The following is a 25,142-nucleotide window of genomic DNA, read 5'->3' as shown; positions in this document are numbered from 1 at the left end:
CCAGCCCCGCCGAGCGAGCGGGGACAGGGACACCCTGGCAGGACACCCGCTGCAGGCAGGTCAGCCCGGGGCAGCCCTGCTCCCTGCACCCCGGGGCTGGGCCCTGGTTTGCATCACTCCCCAACACAAGCGTTGCAGGCGCTTTGCCCAGTGAGGCAGGTGCTGGGGGCAGCCTGCTCCGGGCGGGCATTTCGGGGGCAGCCAGGCCTGACCACGGAGCTTTAGCTCTGGTTGTACTTCCAAAGTCCATGCAACAAGAATGCTGGCTAATTGCATAAGGAAGCCAAATGGAGAACTTAATATATACCATGTAACCAAGGGAACGAGCCAACAAAGCAAACGTTCCAGCGTTGGAAAATTGAATGCCAGTCACTCAATGACGGCAAAGCCTCCCCATGGCTCCCACCGGAGCTGCCGGGACCTGGCCCTGCTGCAGACTGTTCCCCCACTTCCTTGCTGGTGCCCCCAGCACCTCCCAGCTCCTGCCTGAGGCTGTCACAGTGAGGAGATGCTGGCTCCAACCCCCAACAGGGTGAGTGCATCCCACCCTGCTCCCACCTCCCTGTGTAACGCCCGCAGAGCTGATGGGGGTGTTGGGGTCTAATTAGCTGTTCCTGGTGTATCCCAGTCCTGAGCACCACATCATTCCTCATGGAAAAGAGTAAGGCTATATTTCCCCAAACCCTTCCCACACAGCAAACCCACCTGGGGGCTCAGGAAGAGGCCTCCTTTGCTGGCCTTCGCTTCCCTCTCATGTTTCGAGCAGCAGGGAAACGGTGATGACATTTAAATCATCAACAGAAGGCTGCAGAGTTAACGCTCACTTGATAAACAGAAGAGCACACACCTTCCAGAGCTACTGCAAGCTGTCTGCAGGCTCCGCGGCCAGCACCGCGCCAGTGCACGTGGATCGCGCTGTGCAGTTTGATGGAGGCAGGATTTGCTTTGGGGTTTGGTTTGTTTGTTTGCTTTTAAATGAAAAAGGGAGGCCACATTCAGAAGGCCAAGATGAGGCTCCTCAAACCCAAGCCAAACAGCCCACCAGGCTGCAAGAGCAAGTCACTGGCAGGAAGGATAACGCTGCCCGCAGCTGCTTGTGGAGCAGGATCTACGCATACCTTGCAGTTAGTACAATGGGGACAGGATCTGGGATGTGGTGATGGAGCAGCCATGCACCAGCATGAAGGGTCAGTGCCCAGCAGTGCCAATCGGCCCGGGGGTGGAGAGTGCCTGGTGATGCCCCAGGCATCTCTCCTATTGCAGGGGCCCAGAGGAAAGAGGTTGAGCGCTCCCTCCCTTCACCTCCCCGCATTCTGCTCAGCACCAAGACCTGCTAATGTGCTTCCAGCTGAGTGCTGGCCTCACCCTGCTGTGTGCATGGCCACAGGGCCAATGGGTGCACAGTCCCCAGACACTGCTTTCCTGGTCAGCCTGGTGCCACAGGGCCATGGGGCTGAGTCTGCTGAGCCCGGGCATGGGGAACATCCCTGGCAGTGCTCAAGGCCAGGTTGGACACAGGGGCTTGCAGCAGCCTGGTCCAGTGGAAGGGGTCCCTGCCCGTGGCAGGGGTTGTAAGTGGATGGGCTTTAAGGTTCCTCCCAGCCCAAACCAGTCTGGGGTTGTATGAAGGGGTCTGAAGCCTGACAGCAGAGTCAGTGCTACACAAGGAGGTGGCCTCTCTGCTCACTGGTGGCAGAGCCTGGGGCTCCTGTGGCACTCACTGACTGGGATCAGGCCTGAGAAGCACTTGGCTTCCTCAGACCTGGCTTAGAGACTAAGAAGGTGGCAGCTGGGCAGTGAGGCACCAGAGAGCGCCCCGGAGTGAGGCTATGGGATCGTCAGCTTCCCAAGGGCTTTGGGGTGACTTTCTGTGCCCATCCTGGGGCTGCCTGGCAGCAGCTGCCATGCACCCTGGGCAGCAAGAGGTTGGTTCAGCCGCAGAGAGGCAGCTCGGAAAGGCAGACACCCCATCCACCATGGGAACTGGGCTCAATCCTCCTCCACCATGGGAACTGGGCTCCATCCTCCTCCTATGGACCTGCTGGGCAGAACGCACCAAGGGTGAAACTGTGAGCAACGACATGGAGCTGGCTTGGGTGACCCCCCCCAGCACCCGTCCTTATCCTTCGAGGATGCTTCTAATACACCAGGGATTTTATAAGCACTCACAGGGTTCTTACACCCTGAGGTGCTGGGGTCTGCACAAGCTGCAGCAGCAGAGCTGAGACCTGGCCCTGGTGCGGCAGCTCCTACCTTACGGTGCTGCTGGTGCCTCACGCTCTTGGGGATGGAGGTGGGTGGACAGAGACTGAAATGAGGAGCAGACTTCTTGATAAAGAGCCGAGGCCAAATTCAGCCCAGGAGGGAGTCCAATGAAATCAATGGAGCTAGAACAGGAAGGAACTAGACTACATCCATCTGTTTATCGTTAAGGAAAGCATTGAATAGTTAAGTAATTAAAGACTGGAAGATGTCACTTTAACCCTTCCAAATACACACTGTACCAACAGGCTTTGCCTTTTGGGTTTGTACAAAAATCATGCTTCCAGATCTGTCATTTTGGGTGCTCTTCTGCAGCACACCCCTGGTGTGGCTTCTTTGCTGACCTAGGAAACCACTGAATGGGAGGTTCTGGGGTGTATTATTTTCCCTGGAGCCTGGCACCCCAAGGAAGGAAAGGATGGAGCAGGACTCATTTCTATGCTGGTATGACATGAAATAGAAGGCAAGAGGGTTTCCGGGCTGGAGGTTGACAGGAATCAAAGTCAGGCAGGGGATGTGGTGCTGGTGGCTGCGGTGGTGAGCAGGCGATGTCCCTCCTGGGGAGGGTACAAAGTGACAGCAGACTTCCCATCCAGGGACACCCACAGCACAGCCCTCCCTTGCCTCAGTTCCACCTTACCGTGGAACCCCCCTACAGAAAGGCACCAGCAGGTGAGTGCAGGGCACGGCGCTGCCCTGCAGCTGGGCTCCCCAGCAAGAAGCCTCTAACACCACCAACACCCTGCCCCACCATGCATTTTGGGAAGGAAACCTCTGGGGACAGCAACTCTCTGGTGCCACGCTCACACAAGGCTGCTGGACCCAGGACCACCGTGCTGAGAGAGGCACCATCACCTTCCTCCCTAGTGCTGGGTGTCTTCTGTTCAGCACCCAAAGCATAATTAAACCATACAGGGTTGCAGAGGTCTCAGCTGGGCTCCTCTTCCCTTTCATAGCCATGCCCAACCAGCCCAGCTCAGCTCTGGTGCACACTGACCCCACCATGGGCTGAGATCTGCAGTTCTTTACGAGGAAGGTTCAACCACCAGAAGTCACCCTCAGCCCTCCAGCATGGCTCCAAAGACAAACCAGCCCCAGCTCGCAGTCCCAGTGCTGCTCCATTAATGTGAAATGGAGCTGAAATCTGCTGCATCAGAAGAAAAGCAGGTGCAAAGCACCCAGTCCTGGCAAGCTGTCAACTGAATTCCTTTGGGGAGCCCCCCACGAGCAAGGTGCTAGTGCTGCAGGAAGCCGTGCTGGCCACCCTGCTCCCTCCACTGCTCCAGCAGGAAGGATACGCAAACGTTCTGGGGAGGGAAGCGGCAGCACACAAACCCTCTGCAACAACCGGAGCAGGATTATCCTTACACTACGCCAAGAGTGCCAAATGCACTGTGCCTGCAAACAGTCCCCAAGCACTGCTCAGCTGCTGGCAGCCTGTGCTGGGAGAGGAGAGCAGCACGCGATGGGTCCTGCTGCCCTGAGGACCAGTGGATGAGATGCCAGCGAGTGCCAGAGAGCCCAGCCTCCCTCCCCAGGGGCTGCTGCAGGGGCTGAGGTAGTGTGGGAAGCCAAGGGGTGCCCCAGCAGCCACCCTGCATGGGAGGCTGAGTAAGTGGCTGTGTGGGAGCCCTGAATCATAGAATCAATCAGGTTGGAAAGGCCCTTTCAGCTCATCCACTCCAACCGTTCCCCAGCACTGCCAAGGCCACCCCTGCCCCACGGCACTGAGGCCTCGTCCCCACGCTGTGTGAGCCCTTGCAGGGCCGGTGCCTGCAGCCCTGCCCTGGGCAGCCTGTTCCAATGCTGAGCACCCTCTGGGGCAGGAATTGTTCCTCAGCTCCATCTGAACCTGCCCTGGGGCAGCTTGAGGCCGGTTCCTCTTGTCCCATCCCTCATTCCTTGGGACCCGATACCAACCCCACCTCACTACAACCTTCCTTCAGATAGTTGTAGAGGGTGGTAAGATCCCCTCGAAATGGGATTGCCACCAGCCCAGCTTCTCCTGCTCCTCTGATGCCTGCTTACCCCACAGTGTGCCCCTCCAAGTGCCTCCTGCCTTGTGCCCTCCCTGCGCTGGAGTCCCCAGCATCACTTGCTGCTTGCCTTGGCCCTGTTCAGCATCACTCAACCCCAATGAGGTTTGGGAGTGGGATGTGCTGTGGGGATGCGGTGCAGGTATTGGGCTCCTTTGCCACCTCACCAGGGCTTCCTTGTGCTGAAGGAGCCTTTCCTACACCACTGAGCAGGGAAAACACATCGCCTGTTCAAAGGAAGCAAAACAAAACCAGGAGACTTACAGAGAGCCCTTGTTCCAGCGACTCTGGGTTCACGATAATGGGAGCGGGGTTGGCCTGTGAGGAGACAAAAGTGGGATGTCACCAAGCTGAGCGGCAAACCCAGCCCTTCGCAGTGCACTGCCTCTCCCATGCCATGCCACCATGGACCCGCTGGGCCAGGCAGGAGGGAGCAACGCAGGAAGGGCTCTGCTCTCATCTCTCCTCCAGGTGCCCAACAGCCCTGGGCAGGAGCAGGACCACACACATCATCTGGGCATCAATTTCCTCTTCAGGCCTGGTGTGTCCTGAACACCCCATGGCCTCAGCTGCTGGGAAGGAGACAGGGAGGACTGGGAACTCCCAGCTTTGGGCCAGAATTTCACCAGCACCAGACCTTATTTGAAACCCACATGAGGGATTAGGAAATAAGAGCAGTAGGAAAGGAAGTCCTGAGGGAGGGAGGGATATATTGCCAGCAGACAAGCCTCGAGGCCTTCACATACCTTCCAGCAGCCGCTGCTGCCCTTCCTAAGCATGGGGCCAACATGCCCTTGGAGAGGTGGCAGTGTTTGGTCCCTCATCCTTGTTATCCCTGGAGTAAACCCTCTGCTCAGCAGCCTCGGGTCACCACCACACACATGCTTTAAACCTATTAGGAGGTGAGGTTTATGGGAAGCCCTGAGAAGGGGCACCCAGAGAGAGGCTCTTCGTCCTCCTGGGCTTCCCTCTGGTCATTAGCTCGTTACATACCGCATGAGGGACACAGGTGCAGAGGGCAAGCACAGGCAGAAGAGGGCAGGAGCAGGCAGAAGCAGGCAGGAGCAGGCAGGAGGAAGCAGGAAGAGGCTGGGCGCTGCGGGGGCCGGAGGGGGCCGCCGCGCCGGAGCTGTCCAGCACCGCAACCTCCTGAAGGCGCGGAACCCGCCGCGCAGCCCCTGCCCGGGGCGAGGGGAAGCGCTGCTTGTGTGCGAGCGGGAGCGCGAGGGAAAGGCGGCAGGGAGCGAGCAACTTCAGGTTAATGACAAAGCCGACATTGCTTGCGGGCACACAACAGCAAGTGGCGCAAAAGCAGCGGCCGGGAGGGAGCCAGGACTTGCACTGTCATTCCAAGGCTTGCGGGGAGAGCAGCCAGAGCAAGACGGGGAAATGCTAAAAGATACGAGCTACAAGGGGAGGTGAGTCCTCTGCTTTAGGGTGTCAGAATAGTTCAAGGCCAGGCTGGATGGGGCTTGGAGCAAGCTGCTCTAACGGAAGGTGTCCCTGCCAGTGGCAGGGGTTGGAACTGGAGGAGCTTTAAAGTGCTTTCCAACCCAAACCAGTCTGTGGTTCTGCGAAACAACAGAGTCAGAACCAAGCAAGTCAAGGTGTGGGGTAGTGCAGCAATTAATAGCACCCACTGTTCAGTAACACGGGTGGTTTGGTTGCAGAGTCCAATGGCCTCTGTGAGCTTGCGCTACTTTCACAGGAGCAGGCTACCGCCTCATTGCCCTTCTCTGGGTTTACATGAACTGAGCTTCCCCACGTTACCCAGCACGGCAGTCCCCACCATCCCTTGTTTAGTTGATCATATTTCTGGACTTTTCACTCTCCTCAGTTCATAGGCGGGAGAGTTTGGGGCCAACCAGATCATAGTTTAAATCTTGCCCGGAAAGGTTCTGCTCTCATGGATGGAGGGAGTTAATCTGATTTATTCAGATGCTTTCTGATAGCTCCTGCAGCTGTAACTATTGGTTACAAACCCATAGTTTTTATGGCAGTTAATTCTCTAGCTCAGGCAGACATGACCACTTCCAAGCACTGCCAAACCCCTCCCACACGCATAAGAGCATTGCAATTTTCAGGTCCAGTGTCTTGGGATCTCCATGGCCCAGAAGCAATGTTGAGCTGGGAATATCCCCTCTCTGGCAGTACACAGTCCTTGTATTTAATCTAGATAATTTGTGAGATAGCATATATTAAACCTGGCACTGGCTTTTATTGGTCCCCAGTGCAATTCTAGGAAGGGATTCCACATTTCAAGGCAAAAAAAAGCAGCACTTCTACTGCCAGCAATTAACAAACGATGGATGTTTGAAGCTTGATGTGCCAGAGGTCAGCTCTTACCAGATGAGTTTCCAGGAAGGATGCAAGAGAGGCAGTCTAAGTGAATGTAGCCCATCACGTGCCCTGTGATTTATGATATGACTTCAACTCCACAAATGATGCTTTGGATCCCTCCCAGGGAGAAATGTTCTGTAAGATGTCATAGAGGCTTTTGCAGGTCCAACCTGAGTCCTCCACTGAGCCCTACTGCAGTCTCTCTGTTGAATTGCTAATAGCCTACAAATCACACATCACATTGCCTCGCTCACACAGTGGTGAACCCTAAGGAAATACTTTGTCTAGCCTGCTCGCTGTGCACTGAGCATCCTTGCAGCCATTCCACACTAGTGATTCTTACAGCTCAAAATACTGCTAGGAGCACAATTTCCCACTCAGGCTCCAGATGGGACCCAGGAGATGCTGCGAGTAGCTGCTTGAAACCCAGTCACACATGGTCAGGAGGAATTCAGACCAGGAAATCCCTGCTTGCCTCCTGTGGCCAGCTATTCCAGCTACTACAAGAAAGGTGTTTGTGCACTGTCTTTGACTTCCACTAGCAAAGACTCCAACATGTACACCCTGCCTACTCTACCACCGGGTCATGCAAGACCTAAGATTCGGAAATAAGCAGAGGGCCTGAAAATGAAACCCCTCTGCCTCCCTCTATCAGGCAGGCACATGTACTGAGCCTTCTGCTAGCCAGGGGAGGGGAGAGAACGTCATCACTTTTTGCTGGGCAGCAGGACCATGCTGATGAATTAACCATGCCCTCAATTCTATAGGGAACGGTAAGTAATTTATGCCCTAAGGAGCAGGAGGCTGCTGCGTGCAGGGAGGAAACGGCTGTGCATTCAGGCCACATTCAATGGGGGCTGTCAGATCTTCTATCTAAATGGCTTCATTACATTATTATTATTTACTAAGCCCTGTTTGTGCTTGGAGGGGTTACAAATGGAAAGAGAAGAGGTCCAATCCCTACAGCGCAAACCACACGTCAGCAGGACCACCAAAGCCCAGCAGAGCTGGAGGTGCCCTGAACTCCCTCCATCAGGAAGAGGCACAAGGAGGCTGCAGGGAAGGTGGACCTTGGGGAGTGAGGGGGGTCACTGCACAAAGGCAGAGAGATCGATCCAGGCGCAAAGCCAGCAAGGCAGAGGACAGCTGCTGGGAAAATCTGGGCAGCAACAGGAGTTGAAGGGAATAGCAGTGAAGGGGAATGAGGTTTGAAGGTCAGGATTCAAGAGCTCTCTGGTCTCACGGGGGCTGATAGAAGCAGAGCCTCACATGTGTCAAGCGACCAAGTGCTTGAGCACTACACAATGATCCTAGTGGCAGCCACAGCCCAGGAACTAACGAAGCAAGGTTACTGCAGAGGAACCAGGAGAGCCTGGAGCACTTCTGGGGCCACTGCCTCCTTGGCTAAAGCTGCCAAGGTCTGCATGCAGGGCAGAGGGAAGTCTCCTCCCCACAGCCCACAGCCCCACGGGCTGGAGCACTTCCACTGCAGCATGTGCAGGGAGCAGCAGGACAGAGAGCAGCACTGTGTGACACCGGCTGACACGCCTCAGGAGCAGGATGCAGCCTTTCACAAACACCTTCAGATATCACCTCTGGGCAGTCACCCGAAAGGGACCCCTGCCTTGGGCTGTATTCCTGATGAGTGACGGGCACTAAACACAGTCCTCTGGGGGCAGCCAAGCCCCAGACTTCTATGGGCATCACCCTTCACCTCTGCTTCGATTGCTGTCATCTGCTGGGAAAAAGGTAGGAATTGCAGAATATGATGAATTTGCCAAAATTTCAACAACAGGAAAAGCTGGGATTAAATGCAAACATAGGAGGCTCATTCGCTTGCTTCCAAGGGCTGAGCCTTGTCCTGTGGCATTGCATAGAATCCCAGACAAAAATGGGTTGGAAGGGACCTTAAAGCTCACCCAGCTCCAGCCGCTGCCACGGGCAGGGACCCCTTCCACTGGAGCAGCTTGCTCCAAGCCCCTGTGTCCAACCTGGCCTTGAGCACTGCCAGGGATGGGGCAGCCGCAGCTTCATTTCCCCAAGGACTGCTCTCAGGTCTGGCACACGGGAACCAAGCGGGGAAACTGAACAGAAAGTTCAAGATATTCTCTCCAGAGCTGAAATCCTGAAGCTCTGCAGCAGCTTCACCTCCTCCACAGCCAGCACAGGCCAGCCCACAGAGGTCAAGGATTATGCACCTCCTCCAGACAGCAAACCTGCACTGCAGACATCCCTGGCCAATGGCAACTGGATTGTGCCCACATATAAAATCACTTCCAACTTAACCAGCAACAGGACTCAAACAGGAGCCTCCAGAGATCACAGAATTCCAGAATCATTAGGTAGGAAGGGACCTCTAGAGATCATTTAGTCCAACCCCCTGCTAAGGCCGGGCAACCCAGAGCAGGTTACACAGGAACGTGTCCATGGTGGATTTGGGATGTCTCCAGAGAGAGAGACTCCAGAACCTGCTGGAGCAGCCGGTGTGAGTGCTCTGCCACCCACGGTGGAAAGAAAATCTTCCTCATGTTGAGGTGAAACTTGTGCTTTAGTTTATGGCCATTGCTCCTCATCCTGTCACTGAGCACCACTGAAAAGAGTCTGGCACCCTCCTCCTGGCACCTGCCTTTGAGAGACTGATCTGCATTGATGGGATCCCCTCTCAATCTGCTTTTCTGTAGACTCAGCAGGCCCAGCCCCTGCAGTCTCTCCTCATGACAGAGATGCTGCAGACCCCGAGCATCCTTGTGGCCTCCCCTGGACCCTCTCCAGTAGCTCCTTGAGGAGCCCAGAACTGGACACAGGACTCCAGACGTGGCCTCACCAGGGTCAGTAGAGGGGGAGGATCAGCTCCCTCAGCTGCTGCCACGCTCCTCCCGATGCACCCCAGGACGCTTCTGTCCCTCCTGGCTCAAGGGCCCTGCAGCTCATGGGGGACTTGGCATCCACCAACACTCCCAGGTCCTCCTCAGCTGAGCTGCTCTGCAGTGGGTCAGCCCCAGCCTGTGCTGGTCCTTGGGGTTCTTCCTCCCCAGGGGCAGGACCCTGCACTTGCCCTTGTTGAACCTCATCAGGTTTCTTTCTGTCCCATTCTCCAGCCTATGGAGGCAGCACAGCTTCAGGTGTATCAGCCACTGCCCTAGCTTCCCATCACCAGCAAACCTGCTGCCGGTGCCCTCCAGCCCTCCATCCAGGTCATTGATAAAGAAGTTAGATAAGACCAGACCCAGCACTGATCCCTGGAGAACACCACTGACTACAGGCCTCCAACTGGACTCCACTCCACTGATCACAACCCTCTGAACTCTGCCATTCAGCCAGTTCTCAATCCACCTCACTGTCCACCCATCTAACCCACATTTCCTAAGCTTACATACAAGGTTGTTATGGGAGACAGTGTCAAAAGCCTTGCTGAAGTCAAGGTAGATGACATCCACTGCTCTGCCCTTGTTGACCCACCTTGCCATCTCGTCATAAAAAGCTATTAGATTGGTCAAGCGAGGAGACAAATGGCAGGCCTAATGTGCAGAGCTGGTCTGCACAGGAGGCTGGTGTGCCCCATGTGCCACGTACCGAGGGATGCACAGGACAGGGTGACTATCTGTGACATTGTACCAGTGCATGAGAATCCAAGTACTAACTCCAACAATAACTCCGTTATTTCTGCAACTTCCCCAGATTGGATCAGAGTGGAAAGTCAATCTGCCTTTTAATATCCCTTGCTTCACACCATCCGAGGTAGAACAGTAACAGTCAACAGGAAATGGCTCTGCAGATAAGGGAAATTCAATCCTTACATCCTTTTAAAAGCTCTCAGGGGCAGAGGCCAAGCAGGGAGATGCCCAACAGAAGCATCTAAACAAGGTGGACACAGAGGGCTGCTTGTAGCCCGGCTCCATCTGCTCTGATTTCTCTTTTACTGGGTGTGAAGGCACGGAGAAAGCTGTGCACTCACAGCTATGGGAGCAGCTGCTCCCTGGCAGCACCCCGCAGTGCTGGGCACTGGCTGTGAACACACAGGTACCGGCTCTGGGACACAGAGGAGCGGTGTGCTGCTGACACAGCAGCGGGATGCACTAAGCTAATGATGAATCCCTGTCGCGGGAGCAAGCCCGGATCCTGCCAGCACAGCACACATGGAGAGCCCCTGCTCACCACCACTCACCCTGAGCAACTCCCACAGGCTCATCTGCTCCACGCCACATTCCCTGCCTGCTGCACAGATGCTGCTTTTCCCAACACTGGGGCTGGCTCCTGCTCCAACACAGAGAAGTCACTGCCAGAAACATCACCTCCCGGAGCACCCAAGAAGACACAGCTCCTCCATAGCAGCCTGGGTTTGAGGGCAGACAGAAACCCATTCCTGAAGCTCCCTGTGCCCGAGGTGAGGGAAGGGATGCACCCTGGGTCTGCCATTGCTGCAGGGCAGGGACATGGAGCAGAGAGGTTCTGGCATCACCCTTCCAGTCTGCTTTGAGCTCCCCTGAGATGCCTGCATGCTTATGGACCCCATCGTCTTTCACCTGGTGATGCCCAGGGAGGCCACCTCACACACCTCCCGTTAACAAACACAGCACACACCTTCCTGTACCAAATCCTGGCTCACCACTGGTTCAAGAGATGCAAGGTTTTTCCTACATCTCAGTACCAAATCCATGCTTTTGCCTTCCTACCCCTTCCCTTCTCAAGGGCAGAGGCACCACTGCTGCCAGGGGCTGGTCCCCTTGTCACAGCTCCCTGTGCTCACCTCTTTTCACCTTCATGGGCTCTTTACATGGTGGCCAGAGCCACGGGTGCTTGGGAGCATCACAGGGCTACAGAGCCCTGAGGAAGAGCTACATCCCTCGGGGTTTCCACAGTCTGAGATGGGGAAAGGGAGCAAAAGAAATCAGAGGCTGGAAACTTGGGGAGGCTGAAGAGTTTCACGGCCAGGAGGAGTCTCCCTCCCCTCCCTTCCACCCTGTTGGGTGACACCGTTTGGGAAGGGGGAGGCACGGAGGGGAGGCCAGGCTGAGCCTGACCCCGCGCCCTCCTCCTGCGCAGCTCCAGACGTGGCACGAACAGCGGAGGGGATGCTGCTGGGGCCGGCTCTGGAGCCCTGGGTCCGTGTCAGTCCCGGCTGCCCTGGCACGGGGCAGAGCTGGGCTGGCTCAGTGGCACGGGCAGGCTCTGAGGCCACCTCGGCACCAGCTCAAAGCACTGCGGCCACCCGGAAACAGGGAACTTGAAAGGTCCCCGGTCACAAGGATGTTTGGCAGAGCCACTGAAGCGCCCACAGTGCAATGGGACACAAGCGGCTGCTGCGGGGCAGCCTTGGGTTTGGTGCCGTTTCTTAGTCTTTTGTTCCTTTTTCTTTTAGAGCGAACAGGGACTGGGAAAAGCCTTCACTCAGCGGGAAGGGGGAAGCTTCCCCGGAGAGCAGCCCTGCGGAGCCCGAGTTTCCATTCAGGAACCACTGAGGCCGGTGTGCTCACACTTGAAAGTCAGACATCCTGTTCCAGCTCAGCCCGCTAAAATAAGTGACCCAGTTTGCATTGCTGCTGGGCTCCAGAGCTTCCCTCTGACCCGCAACACCAAATGCAATGGACTCAATTCCCTTTCTTCACAGGAAGAGTTATTATCATCTGAAAGACTCATGTGCTTCCTCCCCCCATCAGACAAATACACATGTACAGGGGAAAAAGAAGTAGTGAATAAGAGACATCACTAAAATAAGGATTTCTTTGGTCCTGGGACCAAAATATCCCATTTCCTTTTCTTTAGTAATTCCTTGTTACAAACTGTTACAAAAAATGTTTATGTGGGACAAAACCAAACTGAAATCCATCCACAGAGCCCTGAACCAAACTCCACTTAATGCAAAGGTGACAAAAGGGTATTCTGGGGCCTGGTCCGAGGTGCTCTGAAGCACCATGTGAGCCCAAAATAATCACACCCGCTGAGCAGTCCTTCAGCAAACCCCATCCAAGTGCGCTTCTGCAGACTGAACCAGGAACTTCATTTCAAACTCAGCGATTCTGAATTTGTTAAACGCTGTATTAAAGGTTTCCACCTCCAAGTCCCTCATATATGTTCATAATACATGGTTGGATCTGCACTGAGGGCCCTTGAGGGATCCCTGTGTCGTCGCCTTTTGCATGTGCTAAGACCAGCTGTGAGCATTAGCACAGCCCATAGCATTATGCCTGTTCCCACATTCCAGCTGTGATGCAGAGGCAGGAATACACTGTCACCCCCAGCAGCACATAGGGTTTGGGGCAGCAGACAGAGCCCTGCATGCCCCAACCACACCAAACTCCTCATGTCCCAGTGCAGACCAGTGCTGGCCCTGCTCCCTCCCTGGATCCAGAGACCACAGTCCCCAGGGAGAGCATCCTGCATCCCCGTGCGCTGCAGGCCCCCAACACCCAGCCACGGCCCTGGCTGATTACGGCCTGATTAGTCTTAATGATTTCCTCTCTCTCTAAATGAGCATTCGCAGCTAAAGCAGGAGCGGAAGCTCCTCTCCTCCCATCCCAGCACATGCCCTGCAGAGGGGCGCAGCAGAACAAGGCAGCTCTCCAGGGATGGCGGCAGCTTCTGCTTCACTTCCACCTCCCACCCCCTGCTGCAGCCCGGGTTCGTGGAGGGGCCTCTGGTACAGCCCCCCCTGCGGTTCCCTCTCATTCACCCCCCCATGGCACCTTCCGCCCTGGAGCACACACTGAGCATGGCTGGCACATCCCCGCGCTGGTCGGGACGGGGCTTAGGCAGGTCCCAGCCACGTAACACCCAAAACCATCGGGCAAAGCACAGCCACAGGGAGCAGGGAGAGTCCTCCAGCAGCAGCGAGGGCTGGTGGGGGCTGAAGGTCTTCTTCCTGCCAGCCCGGTTCTTCACAACAAGCCACCTGCACATTGGCTGCATCCCCCCTGAAACAGCTGCTAATCCTGCCACAGCAGGGCTAAGCTCAAGTCCTTCAACTCCGCTTTCTTAATTCCAGTGTTACGCCTTACCATATTACTGGGATGTGTCAGAAGGGTCAGCAAACACAAGCACACAGCCCCTTGTATGAGGGATTCACGTCCACAAGGGAAGGGGGAAAAGTCTTACAGGTGAACAAAGAAACCAAGGAAACAAATCATAGAATCATAGAATGGTTTGGGTTGGAAAGAACCTAAAAAACATCCAGTTCCAACCGCCCTGCCACCACTGTCCTCTCCTAAATGAACTCGGTATGTTTTGGGAAGGAGCACCTGAGAACATCTGGGCCTACTCAGCCTGGCCCAGGGGTGACAGCAGGACATGGGATGCTTTGGGGTGGGTGAAAGGAACCAGCTCACCTGGCATCTGGGTGTTAATGCCCAAGTTTCCCCAAGGGAATGCATGTGGATGGGGAATGACTTTATAAAGCATGAACTGGGCTTTGGCTCCAGCTGGGTGGCAGGAGGGGAAGGTCAAGGCCATCAGAGTTCTCCTCTGCCCCCAGAACTGTGGGGCCAGGAGTGGGTGCGAGGCTGGGGTTGGGGGCAGGACAGAAGCTGAGAGCTTGGTTATAGCAACTCAACTGGGTGATGACGGCAGGATCACCAGACGGAGATGCCCAAGAAACGAGCTGAGAGGTGAAATCAGATGGAGATATATTAGGAACAGACACGCAGATTTACACATCGAGAGTGAGGAGGTGACAAACAGGTCTGTGGGATGGGAATCAAACTCACAACGAGGGAGTGGAGCGCGATGAGGGGTGGTGGAGAGGGAAGACCCTTTCGGAACTCCGGCTGGTGGGAGGACACGCTGGAAGAGATGCTGGAGGTGGAGGGGGAGCAGGGACCGAGCTGGTGGCCGGGGTCAGGAGCAGAGGAGCGCCGTGTTCAGCTGCAGAGCCAGCCGCAAGGGGCAAGTTTCACTACAGTTGTATCTACATTTAGGTTGCCAAAAATACCTTCCACAGATTGCCTGTCTTTAATTAACAGGATGTCTCCTGTGCTCCTGGCACGATGCAGAGCTCGCCCTGCTGCGCAGGGCGCGGTGTGGGCTCTCTGCAGGGAGGCAGAGCTGGATGCTGGATGCTGGGCAGGGCAGGCAGCGGCGCTTCCCCCAGTGCCCCTCCACGTGCAGGCACAGAGCAAAGGAGGAAAACTTCACCCCCTTCCTGTTTTGGCTTCTCTCCTTCCCACCGAACGTGGAGAACGCCTTCCTCCTCCCTCCTCCTCCACCTTTCAGTGCAAAGATTTAGCTAATTTCTTCTATGAATAGCACAGGAGTAGCCATAGCAACATCACCCTGCCAACCTCACCACCTCCACTGCCTCCGTGTCCCGGCACCCTGCTCCTCTCACCCTCCCTCGCACCTCCCCAGGGAACATCTGGGGCTTCAGCCATTTCGCACGGAGCAGCCGTGTCCCGCCTGCCCTCGGCGCCCTCCTCCTCTCCTGCAGCCGTGCCTGCTCCTCACACGGACACCCAGCCCGATGGCCTCCACAAGGCTCCGTCCTCCCTTTGCCGCAAGAGCCAGGAGCCCCAGATCCAGCAGCACCTGGAGACTCCACACTCCAACAAGGGGAGCCGCCCTGTGCCCACCTCCTCCAGGTAATGCCCAGTGCACAGGAGGAGCTACACCAAGCAACGTGTGTGCATGGAAAGAAACTGCCTTTGGTGGAACACTCATTGCTGGAGATGGGCAGGGAGGACCTGTCCCCCTCCTCCACCTGCCTGGCCATGACCTCTTCCAGGGGAGCCACACAAGCCTCCATGCTCTGGGCACCTGTAGGTGGTCAGGGATTCATTTTGATGCTGTTCTAACCCCACTCTGCATCCTCCTTACCCCTCCAAGAGGGAGAAGGGGGCTGTGGGAAGTGGGGTCAGCAGGACACTGCATTTCTGGCCAAGCAGGGCCAGAAAACCTGGGGCACTTCCCAACCACATGCTTGGGACCTGCTCTGCCTTTGGCCCCTTCCACAGCCATTAGAGGAAGCTTCTGTGCCCCAGCCACCCTTGGACACGAAAACACTGGCAAAACCCTAGGCTCCAGCCACTGTGCCCAGCACCAGGGACCTCAGGGTGAACTAAACCCACAGGGCTGGATCTTCCCTGTGGAGGATGTGGGAAGGAAATGTGCCGGCTGCTGCCGGACCCTCAGTGGTCCAAGTGCTCTGGTCCTCTAGTGCCGCACATCAGGGATGCTTCCCTGGGTGGCACTGCCATTGCTCCCTTCTGGAGCATTGCTGGAGTTCTCCTGTCACCCCTCTCTGGCATCAGCGAGCAAGGGGGGACAAGGAGGGTGCAGGGCCAGCCAGAGGAATGGCCATGGGAACAATGGAGCACAGCAACGATAGCAAGGGCAGGGAGCGGGGACTAATGAACAGGGAAGACGGATAGATAAGGGAGAAGAAATGAAAGAGATCTCAGAAGAGAGAGCAAAAAGGCAAAGCAAAGAGAAATGAGAAACCCAGAGCTCAGATATTTCCTCCTTCCCTGTGGTCAGGATTAGGCGTTCTCAGTTACTGGCATTGCCTGAGCAAGCTAATCTGTGTCCTGGAAAAGGGTGAGGCAGGGGGAGAGGGCACTGGGGCTGGCAGAAAGCGGGTGGATGCAGGGACCATGCCATGTGTCGGGCAGCACATGTGGGCACGTCCCACCCGCTGCACACGGGCTCTGTGAGCACACATGATGTCAGAGAACATCCACCACCACCATATGCAACCGTGAGCACGCCTCCCATGTCAGCATGCACGCACGCGGCCAGCCCCGCGCACGCAGCCTGCGCACGCTCCCCTGCTTACGTGGAGCAGCAAGGCGAGAAAAAAGGCTTAAATGAGAGGTGGTGAAGCTGCCCAGGAGCGAACCCATCCCTGCTGTCCTGGGGAGGCTTCTGGCCCCACACCTCTTCTCCCCTCTGCTGCTGGAAGCGCTTCCAGAGACAGGGAGCTCAGTTAAAGGGGCAGCCCTGCCGGTAGCCAAGGCTCCCAAGGACACGAAGGCTGGAGCTGCCTCCTCAAGCTTTTGCAAACCAGCTTTGCATCCACAGCATCCGGCCAAACCTTCCCAGGAACGAGCAGCTCCCAGAGCCAAACCTGTCCGCCTGGGAACACGCTATGCCCAGCCATTGCCATTTTACCACTTCTTGTCCCTCTGCCCACCACAGGACTGGGAAGAACATGGATTCCTGACGGCTCAGGCACTTGGCACCCTCGGATCAGAAGGGGGGCATTGCTGAGGTACTTGCTGCAAAGCTTTACTCATTGCATACATTTGCTACACACCAGGGAGCAAGGCTGCCTGCTCTGATACAGGCAGCACACACAGCACACACGTCACACTCTACATGCAGCTCCTGCCATGCCCGTGTAGCCTCACACACTGGCATCCTCTGTCACTTGCAGTGCGTGAGGAGCTTCTGATATTATTATTGTTGTTATTATTATTACTATTTTCAGCTTCAGAAGGGCTGAGGCCAAGTAGAGATTCCCAACGTGCACCTTCAGAGCAGCCCAAGCCCCGTGGCAGCACCACAAAGAGACAATGATTTCTCCTGCACCACTGCAAACCCATGAAGAGCTCCCTGCCCAGCCTGCCACAGCAGCACTGCAGCTGGCAGCGCTTCCTCCCCTTGCAACAGGAGCCCTGGGCCGGGCCTGCCATGCAAGCAGGAGTGGAAAGGAGGGAGCAGACATGCTTCAATTCCCTGCTCCTCCCCAGATCCCTGAGCTTGCTGCTGGGTAGAGGGAAGGGATAGATAGGAAAGCAAAGATGGAAGAATGCTTGCCAGGAATCAGCCAACGAGGGAGAGCTGGGGCTGATTTTGATGCAAAGAGTGGCAGAGAAAGAGACAGAAAGCAGGACCAGGCTGCTAAGAAGGTGGGTTTTGGGTGGCTTTCTGTAAACATCATCTGAGCGTATCAGCTTTGAATCTAATTATTTCAACCAGAGCTACAGACTGAGACTGTAATGAAGAAAAAAACGGGAAGGGAAGAAGAGGGTTGTGTTTTCTGAGGGGAGAGGAGGAGAGAATTCCCATTGATTCCTGTGTGTCTGCCTGCTACAGCATCTTGAAATAATAATTAGAAGGATCAATAAGAAATCATGTGAGGTTTGAAGATAATGAATGAAAGAGGCAGAAGCAGCAAACTGAGATCCCTTTCTCTAAAGCAGGGTAAATTGTTTTCCAGGCAGGGTCTAGCCTCCATTTTAACGCTTTGCAAACAGACCCAACCATTTTCTGAGCTGGGGGCTCAAATCAAGACTGCTCTCTCCATTTAGGGGAGAAAGAGAGAGACAGCCTGAGAATGGGTCCTGGAGGACAGCACTAATAAAATGACTGTGTGTGGGAAGAAATGGAGGCAGTGAATCGGGGCAGAACGCACACCGCTCGCCAGCCACCAGAGCCGCGTTACGTAATGATGTGGGGAGCAGGGACGCAGCACCGCATCCATAGGGAGCGGGTGCCGGGTCGGGAGCCAGCCCACGGGGCTGCCCAGCGGGCAGCGCACCCCGCGCTGAACGCGCACGGCGGGACGCGCCCGCAGCGCCGGGGCTTCGGACACCGGCACCGGGAGCGGCGAGCACCCGGGCGAGGAGTCCGAACCCACCGCGCCCAGCGCCCGCCTTGCGCCGAGCGGGACCTCGCGCGGCCCCGGCGCGGGGCTGCCAGGAGAGCGCGCCCGGCAGCGACGGCGCTGCCGGCGGCAGAGCCCGGGCGACAACGGCGGCAGCCGCAACAACCGCGCCGGCACCGCCAGCAGCCGCCCGCGGAGCCGCGGGGGTGACGCTGCCACGGCCGCGCCGCGCGCCCCGGGGCGCCCCGGGTCCCCGCCCGCCCCGTCGCGCACCCGCCCCGCACCGGGGAGCCGCGGCCCGGGGCTGGCCCGTACCTGCTCGTACCAGTCGCGGGTCGAACACGTGCACTCGGGCCACCAGCCCGGGCCACTCCCGTTCACCTTGGGCGCGCTCTTCCCCGGCGGCGGCGGCGGCGGCTTCAGCGCGGCGGGGTCCCGGGGGGGGCCCCCTCCCAGCTTGGCCTTGCCGCGGGCGGCGGGAGCGGCGCCCCCGGGCGCGGGCAGGGTCTGCGAACCGTACCCGCCGTACCCGTACTGCTCGTGCTGCCACTCGCCGTAGGAGGGGGGCTCCATGCGCCGCAGGGCCGCCATCCGCGTCACCTCGTAGCACTCGGGGCACTTGCAGCAGTGGTGGTGCTTGTGCATCGCTGCCCTCACACCATAGAGCCGGCAGGGAGGGAGGGAGGCGGCGCGGAGGGAGGGATGGAGGGAGGGAGGGATGGAGGGATGGATGGATGCTCGGGGGGCGGCGGCGGCCCCCGCCCCGCGCCGCGCCTGCCGCCGCCTCCTCGCCCCCTCGGCGCCCCCGGACTCGCGGGAGGGAGGAGGAGGAGGAGGAGGAGGAAGGCGGGGTGCGGGTTACAGCGCCGTGATCGCCGCCGGCATCGCTCCACTTCCCGGGGCAGCTCGGCCCGGCCCGGCCCGGCGCGGCGCGGTTCGGGAGCGCGGCACCTGCGGCGGCGCGGAGCATCCCCCGCCCGGCCCCTCCTGCTCTTCCCGGTGCCCAATCCGCGCCCGCGGAGCCTCCGCGCCCGCCCCGCCCGGTAGGGAGCTCCGGTCCCTTCAGCGCCCCGGCCGGGCAGCTCCCTGGAGCGGGTTTCGGGGGTGCCCGCAGCATGCGGAGGGAACAGGACTCGGCAGCGCACACTCTGTCCCCATCCCCGCCCTCACCCTCAGCAGGCAGCTCCAGGCCCCGCGGTGATGGGCAGCTCTGCCGGCTTTAGGGGTGACACCAAGAGGGGTTCGCTTGCAATGGTCCACACTGGAGCATGGCAGCTAGCCCAGCGACAGCATCTCTGTGGCACTCCCGCATCAGCTCTCATTCTGCTTTGCTGAAAATAAGGTTTCCCTGGGGAAGAGGTTACAGGAAGACCTTAGAGCACCTCCAGTGCCTAAAGGGGCTACAAGAAACATGGAGAGGGGCTTATGGACAAGGGCCCATATGGACAGGACAAGGGAATGGCTTTAACCTGCCCAAGGGGACACTGAGCTGAGCTCTGAGGCAGAAGCTCTTCCCTGTGAGGGTGCTGAGGCGCTGGCACAGGGTGCCCAGAGAAGCTGTGGCTGCCCCATCCCTGGCAGTGCTCAAGGCCAGGTTGGACACAGGGGCTTGGAGCAAGCTGCTCCAGTGGAAGGGGTCCCTGCCCATGGCAGGGGTTGGAGCTGGAGGAGCTTTAAGGTCCTTTCCAACACAAACCAGCCTGGGATTCTGTAGTTCTATGAGATGCTGCCAAGTGCTCTAGTACAGCGCCCTGGGAATGCTGCAATTGCCCAGTGAGCCACAGATGTGTTGGGGGTGTAGAAACCCTTTGCTGGGCCTTCCCCCTGCTGCCGTCTCCCACCTCTGCTCAGGCAGCCTCTCACTTCTCTCACATTAGTGCTGGACTGGAAGAAGTTCAGAAAAGAGGCACACAAATTGAAGGGCAGAAAGAAAAGAACATTACAAAGCCCCATGTCTGACCAGTTAGAATCTGAATCCGACCTCCTAATGCTTATTGGTTGTAATAAACATTAGGGTGGATGAAGAATTAGTTAAAGGAATGGTACATAACTACGTAGAAGAGCAATGGAAGGTGCACAATGGGGTCCTGCAGGTTACAATGAAGGAATGAGGCAGAATCAGGAGGGGGCTGCAAGGTGAGCTGCAGGATGTGCTGGTCCAACAGACCAGCTCAGGCTGAAGGAGCTGCAGGCTCCTGCTGGCCCCATGCAGCTGGTCCAGCAAGGCCCTGCACACAAGCAGGGCAGTAGGAGGAGGAAAAGCAAATGCCTGCAGCTCCCCAAACTGCAATGGCAAATCCCTGCTGCCCTTGCCCAGCACAGACAGAGGTGCTCCTGCTGCGTTTGGTCCCAACCAGCCAAGTGAAATGGTGAGTTGTGGGCAGACAGGAGAGGGCAGAACACACCCCATCATCCCTTGTCCCCAAGCCCCATGATCTCCACTGCACGGTGCAGGTCCCATCCTCTGCAGCACAGCCTGTGCTTCACTGCCTCTGGGCTGCTCACGATACCTCCACCATGCTCCTTGCTCTATGCCATGGAGCAGCTCAGCTGCACCACACTGAAATTCCCCCAGCTGCAAGATAGGCCAGTCACAATGTGCCCTGGTGAGCAAGTCTAGAGAACCTGTCCCCACCATGCTGGCCTCCAGCAGCCAGCACAGCACCGCAGCTGATAGCTCAGGAATAGCTCCCTTGGCGAGCCTCATCCTGTGCTCCCAGGGCCTCCTGCTGGTGAACAATCATTTATGGGACCTGGGTACACTGTGGCACTGACCCAAAGACCCAGAGATGCAGCAAGAAGCCAAAAGCTGTGTGTAAGAAAGTGCTTCTGCCCTAAAGAGCTCAGTGCCACAGGATGCTGCAGACCCCAGGAGCTCACTAAGGCAGGGAAGGATTGGATGCCTGCATGCAAAGAGAGCTTCTTCAGAGTTATTTTAATCAATGAAAAACTGTGTTTGTGTGCACGGCAGGAAAACATGCAGTGCTGGCACTAACAGAGAGCTTTACCCTTCAGGCTTTAAGGAATGAGGATCATCTCCACATCTTCTACTGCTCCTTGTGTCATCTCCCAGAGCACAGGGTGCTGGCCCTGCAGGAGGGTCCTGTGCTCAGCAGAGGTGCTGAACCCCCTCAACGGCCAGGGAGGATCGGGGTGGGGGATGTCATTGGTGCAGAGAGGGCATCTTGCAGCAGTGAGGGCAGAAGTGGGAAGGAGGGGAGGGACTGGGGCTGGGGTGAAGCTGAGGTAGGGGATTGCTGCACCAAAGCAGGGCCTTGCAGGAACATGCAGGGGGCCAGTGTCTGCTGCATGAGGGTAAAAGTCCACCATGGCTGCCCACTGCCTCTCACCTTGTGACACCTCGGAGCTGCTGCATCAATGAGGTGTGCCCAGAACCAGCAACACAAGCACAACAGATTACTGCTCCAGCCCGGCTGCAAACCTCCTGCCCGTGGCTGTTCCCACCCTGGGATGGGAGGAGACCTGTGTCTGGAAGAGGCTGACTCAGGTGGGAGAGAGCTCCGGGAGGGGCACACACGGAGTTGACAACCCCAAGTGCTGGCACTTGCCCTGCGCCAGACACATCTCCTCCTTCCACTCAGCCTGGAGGGGGGCCACAGGGACACGGTCATTCCCTTAGCGGGGAAGTGCAAAAGCGAAGGACAAGACCTGTTAAGGAAAAATGCTTTAATAAGGAGCAGAGTGAACAACTGGGAGAAGCACCTGATCCCCCTCCCCTGCCATGGGAGACTGGAGCTCGTCCTCCACAAGGAAGGTCTGTGGTCCTTGAGCCTCAGTGGCTGCAGCTCTACCAGAGCCCTTCCCTCTCCACTTGCAGCTCCCCTTCTGAAAACCCCCATGGCCCATTTTAGCTGCCTCCAGAGGCGTTTAATTCCCACTGCTGCACCAAAGCAGAGCAATAAGCCCTGCAGAAACATGCAGGTGGCCAGTGTCTCCTGCCTGAGAGTAAAAGCCCACCTTGGCTACTGCTCTGTAGTGAACTATACATACCTGAACTAAAAGGAAGAAGTAAAATCCCTGTTTGCTGCCGCCTGCTTACAACGCTCCCTAACGCTGCGTGGGACTCAGACACGTTACTGAGCTCAAGAGGAGGCCAGGGCCATCTGCACCCTGCGCTTCTCCAGTTTCCTTCAGTGAGTACTGGTGCTTTGGCTACTGGGAGTGGCGGTGCCAGAGTCCAGACAGTGTTGACATTTGCACTGGGGTGCCCAGCCCTGGCAAGGCAGGCACAGTGAGCAGTGCTGCCGCAGGCATCTCACCCCAGTGATGTGGGCATTGAACAGGGCGAGAGCAGTTGGGAGCTGATTTCCAGGCAGGTGCCTTCATGGAAGGAAGCAATTCAAGGAAACCAAGAGCTCTCTTGTTCCCTCCTCTCTTCCTACCAGAAGCCTGCCCGTCTGATTTAAATGCAGCTTTGGCAGCTGCTCTTTTTGCAGGTGCTAATTTCAGCAAAGCATCAAGAAATCCCCAGAGATGATGCTGTTTGCATGGCACAAAGGCATCATGGAGCTAGGTGCTATCTGGTGTTGCTGGCATTTCAGCCCCTGTTGTTGCTTCCTTCCTCTCACACGATGTCCTGCGGGAAGAGGAAGGCAGGTGTGAAGGACCAGGAGCTGGGGGGCTGTTGCACCTACAGCCTTTCCCTAGGAGCAGCAGAGGGGGCAGGCTGAAGGCAGCCAGCTCCTTGCGGAGATGACAGTCACATGAGCACTGTCATGGAATCACAGAATTCCAGACTGGTTTAGATTGGAAGGGACCTTAAAGCTCATCCAGCTCCAACCCCTGCCATGGGCAGGTGATGGTTTTCATGGGGCTGGGGCGGGGGGGGGTACTTTTCTTGACCGCGACCATCTGCAAAAAGCTGCCCGATGTCCAAAGCGTGGGGTTGGCAGGAGAGTCTGCAGCCACCCGCTGGGGACTGGGAGCACTGGGAGGTACATGAGTGAGGGGAGCAAGCCATAGGGAGCTGAGAACAGAGGAGCCAGCTGAACTCAGCATGGTCCATCAGCTCCTTAGCGCTACCACAGATCCCCATTGAGCAGGAAGCTGCAACTTCCAATTTGCTTGTCAAAGAAAGCTTGAAGAAACTGAAGAGATTATTCCCAAGGGAAGTGTTGGATTCCCCAAGGTTGGACACTTTCAAGATTCAGCTGGGCAGGGTGCGGGGCCATCCTGTCTAGACCGTGCTTTTGCCAAGAGAGGCTGGACCAGACGATGCTTGAGGTCGCTTCCAGCTTAGTCCTCTGTGACCGACTGAACAGCACTCTGCAGAGCTGGCTGCACGCTGGTGGCAAAAGGGGCCAGCAGCTCCTGTGAGCCATGGAGGGTTTGTACAGTCGTGGTGAGTGGGAAGAAGCATGATCGCAAACACCTCACCCTGCGACTGCTCCTCCCTGCCGCTGGCACCAACTCATGCTGGGAACCGTGCAGCTGGGATAGCAATAACCAGGCACCAAGGGACCGAGGCTCTCCGTGCTCTCAGGGCAGTTGCCGAGCAAATTATTCTCCTCCAGGGCAAAACCATTTTCATTCCATTAATGACCCCTCATCCTTTGCCTGGTGCCACTGTGCAGCTCCTTGTGGCAGCAGCAGCACGAAGGTCTTCAATCAACCCCTCCAGCTGCTTTCTGCAATTCAAATTGCAGCCAACCAAACGTGTTCCATGGCTGTGCTGGGGGACAGGAGCAATGGAGACCGGCACCAGATCCCTCCAGCAGAGCCCAAGCTCTCGCCCTGTAAAGCAGAGCCTGGGGCTCTATTGTGCAGCAATCAGCTGCAGCAGGCCTTATGGATTTCCTGACAGCCTCCAGCACCCACAGCCACTCCTCCCATCACCGGGCAGAGGCTCCTGCACTGGATCCTGGGCTGGCTGTGGGTGCAGGGGGAGCCTGGCTGCTGCATGGCCACAGCAGTCACAGCACTGAGGTGTCTGCTGGTCCGGGGGTGCCCAGCCTTTGTTTCCTTTGGAACAAAGCACATTTCCAGGCTGGTGGAGCAGAAGGAACACTCGAAATAGCAACCAGGGCACAACCTCAGCACCCCGAGGCACAGTGAGGTGCTCCAAAGTCTCATGTCTTCAACAGAATTGGTTGGGTTTATGTTTCTGGACCTGTACCTTGATCTCCAACTGGTTGTGCTGAGTGTGACCTCACCAGACATCTGTTTCCCTGCATCTTTCACTAGTCCTGAGCTGTCCGTGCGTGGCAGCCAAACGCACCCTGCTTGTCTTGAAGCCCCACAAGTCAGCTCCTGTGGGCTCCCAACAGGGAGGTTCCTGCAGGAACCAGTCCCATTCTCTGAGTGGGTCAACACATGGCTCTGAAATTGCTATGAGGGGTCAGCACCACTCTGCCCAGCTCTGGAGCTGTCGTGGGCAGCACGGACGAGCCCAGAGAGACCTTTCCACACACCCTGGGATGCCTTATTCCTACCGTGCATGGGGGACAAGAAGGGGAGCTCTGTGGGTCCCCTTTCCCTCTTCCACCCTGCCCCTTCCAGATGAAGCAGAACCCATCCAACAGCTCCCACTGCCCACGGAACCCAGAGATACCGGTGCCTCGTCAGGGCTGCGCAGCGCCAGGACACGCTGCGCGGGCTGGGAACCTGCGCAGCCCGGGGTCGAACGAAGACCGCTGCCCCGGCAGTGGGGCCGGAGAGCCCCAACGCTGCCCCTTTAACGGAGGAAGCGCTGCTTGGAAATTTGTGAATGGCTGACCCGGCTCCCGGCACGCCCACCGGCGGCTCAGCCAATCAGCGCGCATGCCGCAGGACCGCAGCGGCCTCACAGGCCCCTCTTAAAGGCGCACGGTTGCGAGCCACCCCCCCCAAAAGCGCGTAACACCCATATACAGCCCAGGGAGGGGATCCTGCCCCTCTGCTGCGCTCTGGGGACACCCCCCCTGCAGCCCTGATCCAGCTCCGGGGCAGCAGCACCAGAGGGACGCGGA

The 25,142-nt window shown here is 57.3% G+C and overlaps 1 protein-coding gene across 6 annotated transcripts in view; it reads right to left on the bottom strand.

Moving 5' to 3' along the window:
- Positions 1-25,142, bottom strand: part of DLG3 (discs large MAGUK scaffold protein 3) — a 68,803-nt gene that overhangs the window by 28,302 nt on the left and 15,359 nt on the right. For 3 of the 6 annotated variants that reach the window (XM_065690091.1, XM_065690095.1, XM_065690094.1), the window contains one exon: positions 4,563-4,616. The exons of 1 other annotated variant lie outside the window; for it this stretch is intronic. In XM_065690091.1, coding sequence (XP_065546163.1) covers positions 4,563-4,616 — 54 coding nt within the window. Of the gene's footprint in view, positions 1-4,562; positions 4,617-18,489; positions 18,820-25,142 lie in introns of those variants that run through there. 2 more of the 6 variants (XM_065690101.1, XM_065690093.1) reach the window with 1 other exon arrangement.

The sequence above is a fragment of the Lathamus discolor genome, chromosome 9 (assembly GCF_037157495.1).
Source record: "Lathamus discolor isolate bLatDis1 chromosome 9, bLatDis1.hap1, whole genome shotgun sequence".
Lineage (NCBI taxonomy): Eukaryota > Metazoa > Chordata > Aves > Psittaciformes > Psittacidae > Lathamus > Lathamus discolor.
Note: the sequence above shows the minus strand (reverse complement) of the source record. Positions and strands in the feature narration are given on the sequence as shown.